Source organism: Cebus imitator, unplaced genomic scaffold, assembly GCF_001604975.1.
Source record: "Cebus imitator isolate Cc_AM_T3 unplaced genomic scaffold, Cebus_imitator-1.0 Scaffold230, whole genome shotgun sequence".
Lineage (NCBI taxonomy): Eukaryota > Metazoa > Chordata > Mammalia > Primates > Cebidae > Cebus > Cebus imitator.
In genome coordinates this window covers 2,601,684-2,618,639 of record NW_016107545.1, presented here as the reverse complement: position 1 = coordinate 2,618,639, position 16,956 = coordinate 2,601,684, and the positions used below count along the sequence as shown (strand labels likewise).

Sequence of the window (16,956 nt, the reverse complement as noted above, 5' to 3'; positions counted from 1 at the left end):
ACACACACACACACACACGCAATATTTTGCACATTTTAGCAGTTTTTCACCTCAGAAGACGAAAGTCCAAACGAAATGCTTTGTACATACTCAGGCCTGTCATATGTTTTGTTCTGTTTTCCATTAGAATCCATCAGAACCATAACCGTATCCAACAAAACCACACTGTTTTACATGAATCTATCACTTTATTCCTGTAGCATTTCCATTTCATACCTCATTGAGTTCTATGACCTTTCCATTGCCAGTACAGAATGCAAATCACAGACAGGGGTTTCCCAAAGACTCTTCTCCTCTGCTCAGATCTTGATGTCTTATCACCCCTGAAGTTGATGTTGCCTGTGGGGCTCTGAGAAGTAACCATGCTCACTTTCTGGAGTGGTCCCCTCTGTGTTGGGGACCCTGATACCACCCTTCTGTCTGGAGAGTCACTAGAAATACTCGAGGGGCTCAGCATAGAGTTGTAATCATGGCTAAGATTTATTACAGCAGCAAAATTAGACAACACAGACAGATTGTAAGGGACAAAGACCCAGGGGGAGTCTGGGGGAATTCATACGCAGGCTTCCTCATGCTTTCTTCTTCTCTTATGAGAGTTACACAGAGTGAGCTTTTCTGCAAAATGTTCACAAGGTTCTGCCCAGGGAAGCCCAAGGCTTTTATCTGGACTTGCTCACATGGGCACTCTGCCAATCACATATCAAAATTCCAGGTTCACAGAAAGAAACCACATGTTCAGCAAAAGCCATATGATGGGCATAAATGTTCTAAAAACAGTGAGTCCTTATTGCCACTTAGGGAATACCTCAAGTGCAAAGTACCCAGACACCAGACAATGGCCATCAAGTAAACCTCTCTAAGAAGAGCAGTCTCTGGCTATGTTAACATTTTTCTGCAAATCCTCCAAGCCCCATCACTGGCCCAGCCACAGATACTAGGTGGCTGGACAGAAAGAAGCCTGAATGATTCAAACCATGACTGCAGGTACTTAGATTCATTAGTTCTTACTGTAATGTGTTGTGTGTTCCAGGTGGCACAATAGAGCATGTGAAACTACAAAACTCTTTCATATCATCATATGCAATTTCACTGGGCATCTTAGCCCTCCTCCTCCTCCTCCTCCTCCTCCTCCTCCTCCTCCTCTCTCCTTCTCCTTCTCCTTCTCCTTCTTCTTCTTCTCCTTCTCCTCCTTCTTCTTCTTCTTTTTTGAGGAAGGGTCTCATTCTGTTGCCCGGGTTGGGGTGCAGTGGTATAATCTTGGCTTACTGTAACCTTCACCTCCCAGGTTCAAGTGAGTCTGTCACCTCAGTTTCCTGAGTAGCTGGGACTACTACAGGGTTGTGCCACCAAGCCTGGCTAATTTTTATATTTTTGGTAGAGACAGGGTTCTACACATTGGTCAGGCTGGTCTCAAACTCCTGACCTCAAGTGAGCCTCCCATCTTGGCCTCCCAAAGTGCTGAGATTACAGGTGTGAGTCACTGTGCCTGGCCAGCTCCACTTCTTACATTATAATTTTAAAATGTTTACAAGCCCTGTGGATATGCTTTGTTTTAATCAAACATCTGAAAAACAACATTTTTAGTTTATTTATGAAGGTAAACATAATTACAATGACAAAAAATCACTTTACGTAAAAATACTCTAAATATACTCTTCTCAGCCAATACCGAGGCTAGAAATCATTTCAATCGTTGGAAAACAAAATAGTTTTGTGTTGTGTGTTTGTGCTTTGTCTTACATCTCTTCTAGATATAGAACAAGACTGTACCTTTTGCAGACTAGGAGGCAAATTGACACAGTGTAGACATATGATAATTATTTTATTTGCCATTGAACATTTATTGCCAAATCGTCAACTATAGCAAATGTAAATGGAAATTTCTATAAATATAAAATGCATCGAACCTGGTAGCCCAAAGCGGTACTTTGCTCAACAGAATTAAATGAATTCTACCTGGCCTAGAGTACCCCTAGCTATAAAAACTAAATCTTTGTCAAAGTGAGTTTTAACCGTGACATGCTCTCACATCTTGTAATGTTAAAGGACTTGAATGACATAAAGAACATTTTCAGAGCAGAAATTGGGGAGGACAAAGTGGCTCTGTTTAACTTTGATGCAAATTCAAGTGTGGGGGACCAGTGACCCCACTTGATGTGTTGCTCCTCAGAAATACCTCAAAGACCAGTTGCTTTCCAAATTGTCCTGATTTGAACAGTTCCTTTTTCTTTCTACAGTCTTTTTTTAAAGAAAACTTTTATTAAGTTCAGGAGTACATGTGAGGTTTGTTATATAGGCAAACTTGAGTCATGGGAGTTTATTGTACAGATTATTTCATCACCCAGGTATTAAGTTTAGGATTCACTAGTTATTTTTCCTGACATTCTCCCTCTTCCCACCCTCCACCCTCCAGTAGGACCCAGTGTGTGTTGTTCCCCTCTACGTGTCCATGCATTCACATCATTTAGCTCCTGCTTATAAGTGAGAACATGTGGTATGTGGTTTTCTGTTGATTTGGATAGTTTCTGAACATCTTTTTTTAAAAAAAAAAAACAGCAATGACTCTGGGAAACATAACTTGAGGATATAGAAGTTCTAAGGCAAATTTTGTGTATGAATGCTCAATACAGGAGAAGGAAGGACCATTGGCAAGGGAGAGAATTGAGGAGGAGATATCCAGAGGTTAGAATGGAGAATGTGAAGTTGTTCTCTAGTCAGCCCTTGATGCAGGCTAGCGTTCCTAGGCACAGGTGAAGCCCAGAGCCCAGGAAGCTGTGTTGCATCGAGATGTGGTGAGGTTCTGTGCAGGCAGTGATGACGAGAACCTTGTGGGAGTATGAGCAGACACATTCCCTGCCTTGCCCCACAGATACTGCCACATGGAAGGAAGACAGGATTGAAGTAAAGATGGTGAAATGGACATTACTTATCTCAGGCTTTATACCTGTCCCCATCCCCTCCACTCAAATAATATCTCTGGATTTGCTTTTTAGGTTCTGAACTTTCTCAGCTCTAGTGCACATGGTTTGGGTTTTGTCTCCGAGCCACAGGATGAACCAAATAATGCAAACCTAACTCGGTCACTGCATCTTGCACACTGGCCACAGAGAGTGAAGGACAGAACGCCAATGTACATGCAAATGTATTAGATACATCTTTGTTTTAGATCTACATGGCCTTCCTATCAACCCTTGCAGGGCTGCGTTGTCAGAAATGGAGACCGCTATGATTCATTCCCTCTGCACCGCCCCGAATCACAATTTCCAAAAGATTTCCAGGGTGGAAGGGAGCCTTAAAATAATGTAGAATATAAGGGATTGAGGAATTCAAGTGTTAAGTTAGAACACTATAATCAATCTAATTATAGCTGAAGGCTATAATTCTATCTGAGGCAAAAATGCAGATTCCCTTCATCTTAGGAAGCATTTAAATCACTTATTTACAGAAACAGATCACAGCATGTTAGAGCCAGAGGCAATCACTTTATTTGGTGGTTGGGCCAACTGGCACCCAGAGGTTGAGTGGCTTATCCAAGGTCCAGGCAATGAAAGACTAGCTTAAATAACGAAGATAGTTCTTGGCCTCTTGGCTCGAGGCTGCTTTCACTTTGGAATTTTCCTCTAAATAATGATCTGTATAAGGAGTGTGGGATTATATGCTCATTGGAAACACACTGACAGAGGACAAAGCCATGTAGGGTGAAGGCCAGGAAGGAAGGAAGGGAGAAGGGAGGGATGGAGGGCTAAGAAATTTGTCAAGCAAAAGCCTAAGGCTTTTTCTCTGACTCTAGGTCCTAGTGGGGGACTCCTCTATCCTCCAACCAACACCGTTTTTCCTCATGAGGTCAGACTAACAGAAGCAATGGTACCTCTTGTCTGGTCTCTCTTTGATGCTTGACCTTATTCTCAAAAAGAAGCCAAAGATTATTTGAGATCACAAGATACATCTCAGGTTTTGCTCAGCATTATAATAAACTTTATTACATTTATTAACATGTCATACCAAAAAAAAAGCTCTTCCTCTCTACTTCTAAACATAAAAGAAAAAAGACATTTCAGTTTAAATTCTTATGTTTAAATTCTTATGTTCACCCAACACATTATTTTAAATTAATTTGACCAAAATTGTATGAGCTACATAGGCTGAAATTTTATAGCTCATGACCTATAAACAAATATGAAGTCATGCACTAGAAAAGCTGACATTTAAAGAAAGGAAAGAATCTTTTCTAAAACACATAAATATCCAGCACCGTATTTAATTCCCCAAATCCGAGGTTTCTATCTTAGAATCTTCTGTAAGAGCCCAAGAGTAATTCATGATATTACAGAGACCCTCGCCTCAGGATAAAATTATAATCAAGATCCAAGGATAATTACGGCTGGACACTGGCCATCAGTTTGTTGATAGGCAGTAAATATGCAATTGGAAAGCTGGCAGACTCAAGGACTGGAGGCTTTCTGAATGCATGGTGTATTTTCCTAAAGAAAAAGGTAGGAAAGATGATACCGATTTAAATTCTAAGGGCTACATTTGCAAAACTCACATGTTGAGCTTTTAAACTAGTTTCTCCAGAACAACTCCTAATGTTTCCATAATCAAATGCATCCCTTTTCACTGAAGGGCTATAGTCACCAAGCAGACCCAATACTCAGCAATCTTGTTACAATCTTCTCTCCCTTTTTAAAAATTGTTGATAGAAAAAACACATGTGGGCTGGACACGGTGGTTCACACCTACATCCCATTACTTTGGGAGGCCAAGGTGGGCAGATCACTTGAAGTTAGGAGTACAAGACCAGCCTGACCAACATTAGCCAGGCATGGTGACACACACCTATAATCCCAGCTACTTGGGAAGCTGGAAGCAGGAGAATCATTTGAGCCAGGAAGGCAGAGGTTGCAGCGAGCCAACAGCATGCCATTACACTCCAGCCAGGGTAACAGAGTGAGGCTTTGTCTCAAAAATAAATAAATAAATAAAAATAAAAAATAAACAACAGAAAAAGCATATGTGGCCTCAGCAACATAGCAAGCTCCTTTTCTTCACAAAAAGGAAATAAAGATGAAAAATGTTCAAAGAAGAACACAGCACATGTGCCTAGACACTTCTTAATTACAATCCAAAACCCAAAGATGTTCTGCCGGAGACATAACACGCATCCCACACAAGCAGAAGCATCTCAGGTGTGTATCTACAGGGTAGATTGGCACCAAAATTCCGCTTAATCAAAACATGATAATCTTCCCAATTATCTGTGGTGTAAATCCAGTGCAGAACTACCCAAATTCACTAGTAGTCACTGGGTTTTCTCAAGAGACACCAATAGAAAAGTATTTTTAAGTGTTCCTGGCAGGTCTTTAAAAAAAATAGCTGTGGCAACTCTAATGATGAATGAATTTTTCATTGTCCAAAGTGGATCTGGTCTGGGTAAAAGAAATAATTCAGCCTTTTGAGAGCTCACTTGGGCTGCGGGCAGCAGATCACTGGGCAGATCCCGCTGGTGTGTAAAACATGCCTCAGCTGTGTGTTTCAGGAAATGGAGACTGTGTCACAGCGACAACAGAAAGACAGCCGAAGGTGAACTCCCGAATTATTCTACACTTTGCTTCTAACTTATTTAACTCACAAGGCAGGAAAATTGGCTTCTAACCAAAGTCCATTCACCCTTCGTGGAAGGTGATAGTATCCTTGGCTCAAGGGTAAACCCAGAATTGTTTAAATCACTCACGGTGTCCACCCTTGCCAGTGACTGGTTTATTGTTGGGCCTGAGTCCCGATGATGAGATGCAAAGGAACATCTGCTGGGGATTTCCTTTAAAAAAGTTCTCTTACTGATAAAAGGAAATACTCAGAACACCTGTCATTTTGACAAAATTCCTGGAACATGAGCAGCCATTCTGCCAACTGTAGGGGAGCCAGCCTAAGGACCTAGTCAATAAGAGGAAGATAGCAACACACACACACACACACACACACACACACACACACACACACACACACACACAAACCAGAAAGAATCTGAACCTATTTGACAGTTTTGAGCTGTTATAAATCAGCCTATTTTCAAACTTCCCTGCCATGATACTTCTTTTTTTTTAAATTTTTTGAGACAGGGTCTCAGTCTGTCATCCAGACTAGAATGCAGTGGCCCGATCTCAGCTCACCACAACCTCCATCTCCCAGGCTCAAGCAATTCTCCTGCCTCAGCCACCTGAGTAGCTGGGATAACAGGCATACCTCTATCACCTGGCTAATTTTTGTATTTTTAGTACAGATGGGGTTTCACCATGTTGGCCAGACTGGTCTTGAAATCCTGACCTCAAATGATCCACCCCCCTCAGCCCCCCAAAGGGCTAGGATTATAGGCATGGGTCACCGTGCCCGGCCCCATGATACTTCCTGGTAGTCAGGCTCCAATGCTCCATGCCATGCAAGACTTTCTGAGTTTCATTTCCTCTGGTTTGGAGCTACAGGCATTACTAATGCACCTCTGAGTCACAGGGGATGTTTCCATATGAATGCGTGTGATTGGCTGCTAGAGTGATTTCTTTCTCTTTATCACTTGGAACTCTAAAAACCACCTGGTAGTGAGTTAGCACAGAGCAAAATAATCTCCTTGGCATAGTAATCAGCCACAGGTCAGTCATCTGTGGTGCAAAGATAATTCAAGTCACTTTCCTCCAATACCTCCCTCCATCACACTTGAAGTGACCTTAGCACTTCATTTTGTGCTGTGGCGTCTCAAGCACTTGGGACCTGGAGCCAGACCTGTGTGGCTTAGATCCTAGCTCCAGCACTGTCTCTCTGAGTACGCCTCAAGCTCTTGAACACCAAGCTCACTTTCCTCATCCCTAAAATGGGATGACGAAGGTTGTTGTCGTTCAACAAGAATAAGAGGTTTTTGTATTTAAAGCAGCACTCAGCACAGAGCTGGTGCTTGGTCAGTGTAGCTAATACAGATGACTCTTTCTTAAATGTCTGCCCTGGAAATCATTAGGAAACACTTTTGACCTTGTGATCATTTTGCAGGGAGATGGAGGACAGAAGGGGAGGAGAGAGGAGGGAAGGGGAGGGGAGGGGAGGGGAGGGGAGGGGGAGGAAGAAGGGAGGGAGGAAACAAGGGAGGGAGGGAGAGGGAAAGGAAGGAGGGGAGGAAGGAAGGAAGGAGGGAAGGAGGGGAGGAAGGAAGGAAGGAGGGAAGGAGGGAAGGTTTCTTTAGAACACTTTGCAAACTCCATGGAGGATTAGAAAGCTATATCATAACTTTTCAGAAGGAAAATGGATACAAATCCTAGGAACGTCCTGTCATACATAAACCCAGCACTACTTCCCACTGGGAGTGCAGTCACTGCTCTAATCTGGATGGCTTCAGAATGAGAACCTCCTCTCTGTCATATGAAGAGAGGAAAACTTGTGCAAATCCTAACAGAGGAAAGGAAGCTCATCTGTGACCACAAATCAGAAGGCAAATCTATTGCCCAGTCCTCCTTGATGCCAGGCTCAGCACACAAAGCCAGGTGTCTTCTGTACTATCCTTTGCCTCATTTAGAGGACAGGAGAGCAGGACCCATTTAGGGAAAACAACAATAGCAACAACAAATCATTCAGAATGTAAGAAAATCATAATAAATTTCTGCGTAGAAGGAATTTATTTCTGTTCCTTCAACCTGGCTGTTTCTGGACTAAGGCAATAAATTTGTTTTTGTTACTTAAACTTTAGTTTTTATTTTGGCATCTTGGGGACAAATCTCCTCAACTCCTACTTCGGTTCTTCTTCCTGAAAATCATCTTGGCTATTATGGTAGATTTTCCTCTTCTATTTCAGAGAATCAGATGAAATCAATGAATCACCACTATCTTCCCCCAATTTCCATCTCATTCATGGCAAAACTTAGACTTAGAGGTCAAATGCTCTTGTACCTGACAAACTGCTTAGTTATGGAATAAATATGTAGCAGCCTCTCTCCCTGAAATGAGCTGGCAGCCTTGGGTTGATTCTTGCGTGTGTGTGTGTGTGTGTGTGTGTGTGTGTGTGCGCGTGCACTTGCATGCTAGAAGATGGATAAAGAAGAGTTTTAATAAAGGGAACTAAGGAAAATTGAGAAAAGTTAGGTCAGAAAGTGGCAGTTCCAAGACCAACACCCACTTTTTCTTAATACAAGTTGTCTAGTTTTCTGTATTCACTGGTCTGCAATGGGCATTAGAAAACTTTTATAAGTTTTGAAGATGATAAGAAAAATACGTACAATGAACAGCATATTGAGGTTGCTATGAGTCCTTTCTTCCCTAGAAATTTTCTCTCTTCTGCTATTTTGTATTTTATATCTTTCATAAGAAAAACGTCCTCTATCAAATGAAATTCTGATGACAGTACATAATATTGGATACATATTTTTATACCTATAATTCACAAAATAAAATATAGACAATATTTTCCAGCACACTCATTAAGATAAGTAGACAACAGATAGAAAGATGAAGAGAGAGAGAGAGAGAGAGAGAGAGAGAGAGAGAGAGGATTTCTTTTGTTCAATGGGAATTAAATATTTTTCTCTTAAGGAAAGAGAATTTTGAACTGAGCATTTATCCCCCAAGAACAGAGAACCCTTATAAAATGCTGAGATGAAATAGTTTCTGGGCCCCCATCTTGATAGAATAAGTGGGAGAATGTGGTATTGACCTGACTTCTGACTCCAGTGTTAGCCTTATCTGAAACCCCTGAAACCTTCAGCTATTGAGTGTTCTCTTTTTCATTTCTTTTTTTTTTTAAGATGGAATTTCACTCTTGCTACCCAGGCAGGAGTGCAGCAGTGAGCTGCTATTGTGTGTTGTCTTTTTTTTTTTTTTTTGAGATGGAATTTCACTCTTGTTACCCAGGCTGGAGTGCAGTGGTGTGATCTCAGCTCACTGAAACCTCCACCTCCTGGGTTCAAGCAACTCTCCTGCCTCAGCCTTCTGAGTAGCTGGAATTACAAGCACCCACCTCCACGCCTGGCTAATCTTTTGTATTTTCAGTAAAGATGGGGTTTCACTATGTTGGCCAGGTTGGTCTTGATCTCCTGACCTAATGATCTGCCTGCCTTGACCTCCCAAAGTGCTGGAATTACAGGTGTGAACCACCATGCATGGCCCTCGATTTTTTTAAATCTCTCTCTTTTTTTTAATATTAGTGCTGATTACTTTTAGTAACTGTGTTAGTCCATTCTCACATTGCTATAAAGCATGCCTGTAAATGGGTAATTTATAAAGAAGAGGTTTAATCGGCTCATAGTTCTGGGTACTGTACAGGCTTCTGCTTCCGGGGTGGCCTCAGGAAACTTACATTTATGGCAGAAGGCAAAGGGGTAGCAAGCACATCTTCACATGGCCAGCCGGAGAGAGAGCGCAAAGGGAGAAGTGCTGCACACATTCAAACCACCAGATCTTGTGAGAGCTCTATCATGAGACAGCACTAAGGGATAGTGCTAAACTGTTAGAACAATACCCACGATCCAATCGCCTTCCACCAGGCCCCACCCCCAACACACGGGCTCACAATTCAACCAATGATTTGGGTGGAGTGGGGGCCCAGAGCCAAACTGTATCAGTGACGAATTTCTGTGGTCTGTACGCAGATGTCTTATGAGGGTCCCTGGGCTCTTCTCTTGAGAGCAACACACACAGAGCCTACTGTGGTGATGATGGAGTTAATAGTAATTGTGATGATGATGACCATGATGATGATATTGATGATGACCATGATGATGATATTGATGATGACCACGATGATGATATTGATGATGATCATGATGATGATAGCCAATATTTTTGGCTGCTCACTATATTCTAGCCACTTTGCTAAGCATTGTACATACATGATCGACTGAATACCCACAATCATTTTGCGAGGTATGCATTTTTTATATTTCCATTTTAAAGATGAGAAAGGGAAGGCTTAGAGGGACTAAATAACTTAGAGAAGAAAATAAATCAATATGCAAAGAGAAACAAAATTAGTAGTTGGGGAAGAGAAACACCAAAACAGAAAAGTGATCATTTGATTTGACTCCTAGATGAAAAAATACCTGAAGCTGTCATCATTCCTAAACCTCAGTTTCATCACTCAGTGAATTCTTTTTTGCTTAGAACGTTTAAGAGTCTTAATAGCATAACTACAAATATCCTTGATGGTTTTTACATGACAGCACAACTAATATACTCATTACAAGCTAAATAGATGTATTCGCTTAAAGAGCTATAATTTTCTTCCGCTGCCCAGTGTCAATACAGATAAGAATCACTTTTTCTCCATCAGGTCTCAACACGTGGCAGGAGGCAGCAGAATCAATTCTCTGTGCCTCCTGCAATTCCTCACACCTCGCTTTTTCAAAAGGCCAGCTTTCTCACAAGGATAGCCTGAGACATCTAGAAATCGGAATGAGTTTCTGTTCTCAGGTGAAGTGTTTGGGTATATGCATGTGTCAGGGGGAGAGGGAGGTAAGCAAAACTGGTTGTTCTCAGATGACTTGCAGCACCTGAGTATGCTCTTTATCTTTTTTAAAAAGAAATACTTAATATCATTTTTGCTTCCTGGTTTCTCCATTATGTTGAAGTTGAATAGTCCCTGATAGGTTCTGTCTTACTTTTCAAGAATATTATGGAAACTCTGCAAAAAGATAGCTACATGCAAAGCTATCATTCTATTGTTACAAAAAAAAAAAAGTGACAGACTTACCTTATGTTTTTAAAGGATGAATGTTATTGTCCACATATTCTTTAAATGGGCTTCACAAGGAGAGGTTGGTCCCATTTCCGAACATTGCCTTGGCAATGGATGAGGAGCTTTGCATTCAGTCAACCTGCTTAAGCTGGAGTTATATTTCCCTGAATTTCTTGTCCTGTTTGTTTCCAGGTGATGAGTGGCCAACAAAATTAATTTAGATGTGATTTGGATGGCCAAAACGAAACCAGTCACTGCTCACTGAAAGTCATTGTGGATACAGGTGGCAGCTCAGAGCTACCAAGGGACCAGTGGGATTTACAAGTCTTTTCTTTATTCTTTATCCTGCCCTTCTTGTCAACTGCCAGGTTTCCTGACCAACAAAGGGCCCAGTCCGGCTGCCTCAAGTCTGACTGCAGACCTGCAAAAGAAGCACCAACTCAAAAGGACAGCATTCCACAGACTTTGCCTGCACTGCCCTTCACAGCCCACTCTGCAGCTGGACCTGCCTACTCCCCATACACCCTGAAAGCAGCCACTTATCCACTCAGCCTCAGCTTGCTCCAGTGTTCCAGGAGGGCTGAATAGTGGTTTTCCTTGGTCCTTCCAACATTTGCCTTTTTTTCCACAAATATTACAAGCTCTCATTCTAAAGAGATCCCTGATTTCATAAGACGAATAGAAGAGCTGCTTCTCTGATAAACTCTGACTGACACATGGGGTGTTTTATTACCATTTAATAGACGTAATGTCAAGCCTAATGATTTATGGTCAACATGAATTACAGAGGGAAGGTGAGCAAAAGAATCTCTTTCCTTTTTTCCCCTATGCTGTTCTAGTTTCAGCTGGCCTCAGCTTTCCCCTCCTGGGCTCTTCAATCTAACTGCTAAGCCATTTGTGCCGCAAAGATCAAAGGTTAGATTATTGGGCTCCATTAAAGCTGCTATTTTAAATGACAATCCTATTTATGGGCTCTTTTCTGAAGACACATCACCCTTGGAGGCTGCCACAACCTTTATTCATAAATCAGACACCAAGTGCCTCTTGGAGACTAAATACCGCCTCTTCTGTTGAAGACATGAAGGGGTGTAACATATACTCAATTTGCTGCCACTTGAGGAATGAGAATTTGCTTATTCCCTTAATCTAGAACTCAAGGTCCAGACAAGGAAATTTGATTTTTTTTCCTTCCTTTTTCTTTCTCCACCAGCCATACATGCCAGCTGGTGTTCACAGAGGACACTGGTAACTGTGCCTAGGCTGAGCTTTAGCTTAGAAGAAATAAATAATCTATAGAAGAAAATACACCAGAATATTTTCTTATAAAAAGGTAGGAATGACCATTGCACCATTCCAAGTACTAAAATAATGCACTAATTGAAAATTTTACTCTGAATCTCAATGTTTTCTAACAGAGATTACTCCTAGAATGCAGAACAGAGTGGTAGGTCTAACTTAATGGCTTTCAGCAGAGGCAATTTTGGCAACATCTTGGAACTTATTTGTAGATAATTTGTTTGAATCCTCTATGCCTCAATTTCCTTATCTTTAAAGAAAATAGAAAACATAGTAACTCCATAAGTTTGTTGCAAATAATAAATGAGTTGGCAAGGAACAGTGGCTCATGCCTGTAATCCCAGCACATTGGGAGGCCAAGGTGGGTGCATCACTTGAGGTCAGGAGTTCAAGACCTGACCAACATGGTGAAACCAAGTTCAGCCTGGCCAACATGGTGAAACCCCGTCTCTACTAAAAATACAAAAATTAGTTTGGTGTGGTGGTGCATACCTGTAATCCCAGGTACTCGGGAGATGAGGCCAGAAATTTGCTTGAATCCAGGAGACTGACATTGTAGTAGGCCAAGATTGTGCCATTGCACTCTAGCCTGGGCGACAAAGTGAGACTCCGTCTCAAAAATAAACAAATAAATAAAAATAAAATAATAATAATAAATGAGTTCATACATGTAAAAAACACTTGAAATAGCGTTCATTGTAAGCACTTATACTAGTGCTAGCTATTATGGTTAAGTAAACAACTTGAATAAAAGGACTATCAGTGTGGTGAATGAATTCTCTTTGTAACATAAGTTGAGTTCATTCTACTTGTAATCTAATACAAATCTTTATTATGCCATATTAAGCCACAGTGCATCTAAATAGACAATTTGCTGACCTTGAAACTGAGAGAATGGGCTAAGAAATGATACTGATGATGATTGCCTGATTGTTCATGAAGAGACCAGGATGGAGCTGGGATAAGTGATAAGAATGGGTATTTGGGCATCTATCTTAAAGTTGATCTCATAAGGTAAAAGGCAGCTGCGCCTTACCTGGGGAAGCTGGGCTCCTGCTATCCTTCATGGAAAATCAATTCCTACAGAGGCTGGTTTACTGGAAAGGATTGACCCCAGAACAGCACAGGGATATAGGGGCTTTTCTGTATTGTTAAGTAAAAGCTACAAAAAAAAAAAAATTGTCTTTGTTTACATAAAAAATTGAAGCAAGTGAAACTTGACACAAATGTGCTAGCAAGTGGGAGTCAGCAGAGACCAGTGATGTGTCCTGTGGTCCAGCTGGAACCAACTTCTGGGAATACCTGAGCTCCAAGCTGCCCACTGGGGCAGAGGTCACAGGGGATGTGGGTCAAAGGGTACAAGTCTCTGGAGCTCTGTTAGATATCATGGTGACTATCCTTAACAATTGTGTACTGTGTAGGTAGAATCTGCTAAGATAATAGATCTTAAATGTGTCCAAAGCCCTTCCCAATGGTAATCGGGTGAGGAGATGGATATGATAATTGCCTTGATTGTGGTAATCATTTCACAATGTATACCTCTATCAAAACATCCCGCTGTAAACCATAAATATATACAATTTTTATTTTTCAATTTTACCTCAATAAAACTGAGGGAAAAAAATTGTCCAGCCTGGACAACATAGTGAGACCTCATCTCTGCTAAAAATAAAAAAGTAGCTAAGCGTGGTGGTGCCCACTTGTAGTTCCTGCTACTTTGAAGAGTGTGAGATGGGAGGATCGCTTGAGCCCAGGAGATCAAGGCTTCAGTGAGCTATGACTATGCCACTGTTCTCCAGCCTGGGAGACACTGAGGCCTCATCTCAAATAAGTAAGTTAAATAAACAAACAAATAAATAAATACATTGTCTAGTAAATGTGCGTTCTAACACTGGACTATCTGAGTTGGAGTCTTGGCTTCAACACCTACCAGCTGTGTGACCCTGAGCAAGTAAGTAACTGGACTTCTTTAAGCATTTGTTTTAAGCATTTATTTTCTTGTGTGCAAAATTGATACTATGAGAGTACATACTTTGAGGGTTTTCATAAGGATTGAATAAGTTATTCCAAGTATTATGCCTAGAAGAGCATCTGCAGGTCTATTGGAAGGTAGGTGACTTTAATTTGACATGTCTGCCTCTCGGTCCCTCCACTGTTTAAATGAGGCTACCACTGTGTGGCTTCCCAGGAGTCATTCATGCCACACATGTTCCTGTGACGCACACCGTGCTCTGCCCCACTGGAGAGACGGGAAGCACTGCTCCATTTAGTCACACTCTAGGGAACTCACATGGGGGCCGGGCAGGGTGACACAAGAGAGACATAATCGGCTAGTATTGCTTCTCGGTCTTTTGACTCAGATCAAGTGACAATCGGCAAGTAAACACAGAGGAGGGAGAGCTGGGGACTCTGGGCACAGCTTTACAGCTTCGTTGTTCATATTCTCTTCTAGGAGGAAGGAAGGGTGAATGAGGTCCTAATCCATCAGTTGGAAATAATGGGCTATGTTTTATTTCTCAGTGGACTGAGGAGGAGAGCAACATTTAAGTGAATGAGTGTGTGTGTGTGTGTGTGTGTGTGTGTGTGTGTGTGCCTGTGTCAGAGAAAGGGAGGGAAGGAAAGAGAGAAAATGACATATCTCTGCTGCTTTAGGAAGACCAGGCAGTCTGCATCTGCTTTATAACTGCAACTACTTCCCAAGGTCATGTCTAGGCTACACAAATCAAAGGAGACTTGGGAAATTCTCAGCAGTATTTTTTTTTTCTATGCAGACCTATCGAAACCCACATTTTGCAACAACCCTTTTGTTGCCAGAGGGCTCAGGAGGGTCTCTGGATGCCAGTGAGACCCTAGCCCCAGCAGTGTCCAGGTTCTTGACATCACAGCGAGAAAGAATTTGAGGGTAAATCAGAGCAAAGCAAAAGGCAAGAACCTTTTACTGTAAAACAAAGTACACATGTAAGAGAAGTGCAGGCATGCTCGGGAGAGTGAGAAGAGCACAGCAGAGTTTGGGTTCATAATTTATGGGCTCTTCTAATTAGGGGATAGAATAATCATGAGATTTTTCTAAAAAAAAGTAGAGACTTCTTAGAATTGGTGTACCACCCATTTTTATACTAAATATGTCATGGTGCGGGTGGGCCTGCAATTTTGGATGGTAATGAGTGTACAGTTAGGTCTAGGGTAGGGCGTAAGTCAAGTTCAAGTCCATTACCATGTCAGATCCAGCTGGTCTCAACCAGCTTTGGCCCCCACCCTGTTTGTTGGGGTCTTATCAGCCCAGGCTTGTCTTTGTCCTTGTCGCTACTTCTAACAGCTCCTTTCCTACAGTTACCTGAAATTGCTGCTTCGCATTTTCCCACTTCTCCTGGGACCACCTAGCATTCCGATTTAATGGGTGTTTCTTTAATTAGGGAGTTGAACAATCATTAGATGTTCGAGAAAAAGAGGATGATATGGTTTGGCTGTGTTCCCACCGAAATCTCACCTTGAATTGTAATAATCCCCACATGTCAAGGGCGGGGCCAGATGGACATAATTGAATCATAGGGGCGGTTTCCCCACACTGTTCTCATGGTAGTGAATAAGTCTCACAAGATCTGATGGTTTTATAAAGAGCCATTCCCCTGCACACACACTCTTGCCTACCGCCATGTAAGACATGGCTTTACTTCTCTTTGCCTTTCACCATGACTGTGAGGCCTTCCAGCCAAGTAAAACTGTGCAATCCATTGAACAGCTTTTCTTTGTATATTACCCAGCTTCAAAAATGCCTTCATTAGCAGTGTGAGATCAGACCAGTGCAGAGGGGATTTTAGGGACTCCCTCATTAATGCCCTCTTTCTCCCTTAATTGAGTTTGCCCAGAAGAGTCATGGATCTGTCACCTTGACTGGGGTTTTGGCTGTTTTTGCTCCCTCTTTGGGGTTTTCAGTTATCCTGAGTTTCTTTGCGTAGTTCTTGTTTCAGCTGTTGTTTGGGTTTTTCCATTTGGGACTAGTCAGTGCTATTCCTAACTCACCTTGGCCTGGCTGAGATGTTATCACAGCTGCATTCTCCCCAGTGCAGGCAAATGGAACTAAGAAAACCAGTGGGCTGGTGTCAAGCCCAGCCTGGGACTAGAACTCTCCAATGAGCTGTATCAGGGGCACACTCCCAGGATGAGAGGGTTGTCCAAGCCCACCTCTCTTCTCTTAGCCCTGTTGAGGGTTATTTTCCTGTGCCCAAATTTGGAGACAAAGATTGATTCTTCATTGCTAACATCTATGGCTTTCACTGTCATTTAATCACAGGATTTTTTCCTTCTGTTTCAGGCTCAGGGCTCCCTAGGGTGCTACAATGAAGGAGACTGCTGTGACCCTTGGCTAGCAATCAGGCTTCTTTTCTGAGGTTGCACTGAGTCAGCCCTAGGTGTGTGGGGGACTGGGGCCTGCCTCCAGGGGTAGCAGACACAGAGGGTGCTGCCCTGGGTTTTGGGGTGGGGGTGGGGGATGAGGCTGGTGTCTGAGTGCTGTTCATTCAATAGAGGCAGGGTCAGGAGAGCGGCCAGGTTGAGTCCCATTCCCTGCAGATCAGGTCAGAACAGAAATAATCTGGTTGGGCCGTGGCAGAGGCAACTTCCATGAAAGAAGAGATAGCGCACTGGGTGCAAATCAGCGGGAAAGGCTGGGGGAAGACGGAAGGTTTGGATTTCTCCTACTCCTTTGTGCAAAGCCCAAACCAAGCCAACTTAAAAACCTGCCATTGCGGGAACAGTTCTGCGGGGAAAAGGGGGGCTCTTCCACCTAAATCGTTAGCACAGCCTTACTGTGTTAAAAATTCAACGAGTAAATAATGGTAAACAGTGAACGATTACCCCTTCTTCCGTGATTAGTTTCTGGTGTGTTTTCGCATGTTCGAGTCTTCCCCTGCACATTTATAAACGCAGGTACACGTCCGTTTATATAAATACGTGTACAT

General features: G+C 42.3%; 1 protein-coding gene across 1 annotated transcript in view; it reads left to right on the top strand.

Annotated features, from left to right (window-relative positions):
- Window positions 1-16,956, top strand: part of LOC119466801 — a 36,722-nt gene that overhangs the window by 983 nt on the left and 18,783 nt on the right. Inside the window, exons 2-3 of the mRNA XM_037727425.1 lie at window positions 3,167-3,279; window positions 3,791-3,864. Coding sequence (XP_037583353.1) covers window positions 3,167-3,279; window positions 3,791-3,864 — 187 coding nt within the window. The remainder of the gene's footprint in view (window positions 1-3,166; window positions 3,280-3,790; window positions 3,865-16,956) is intronic.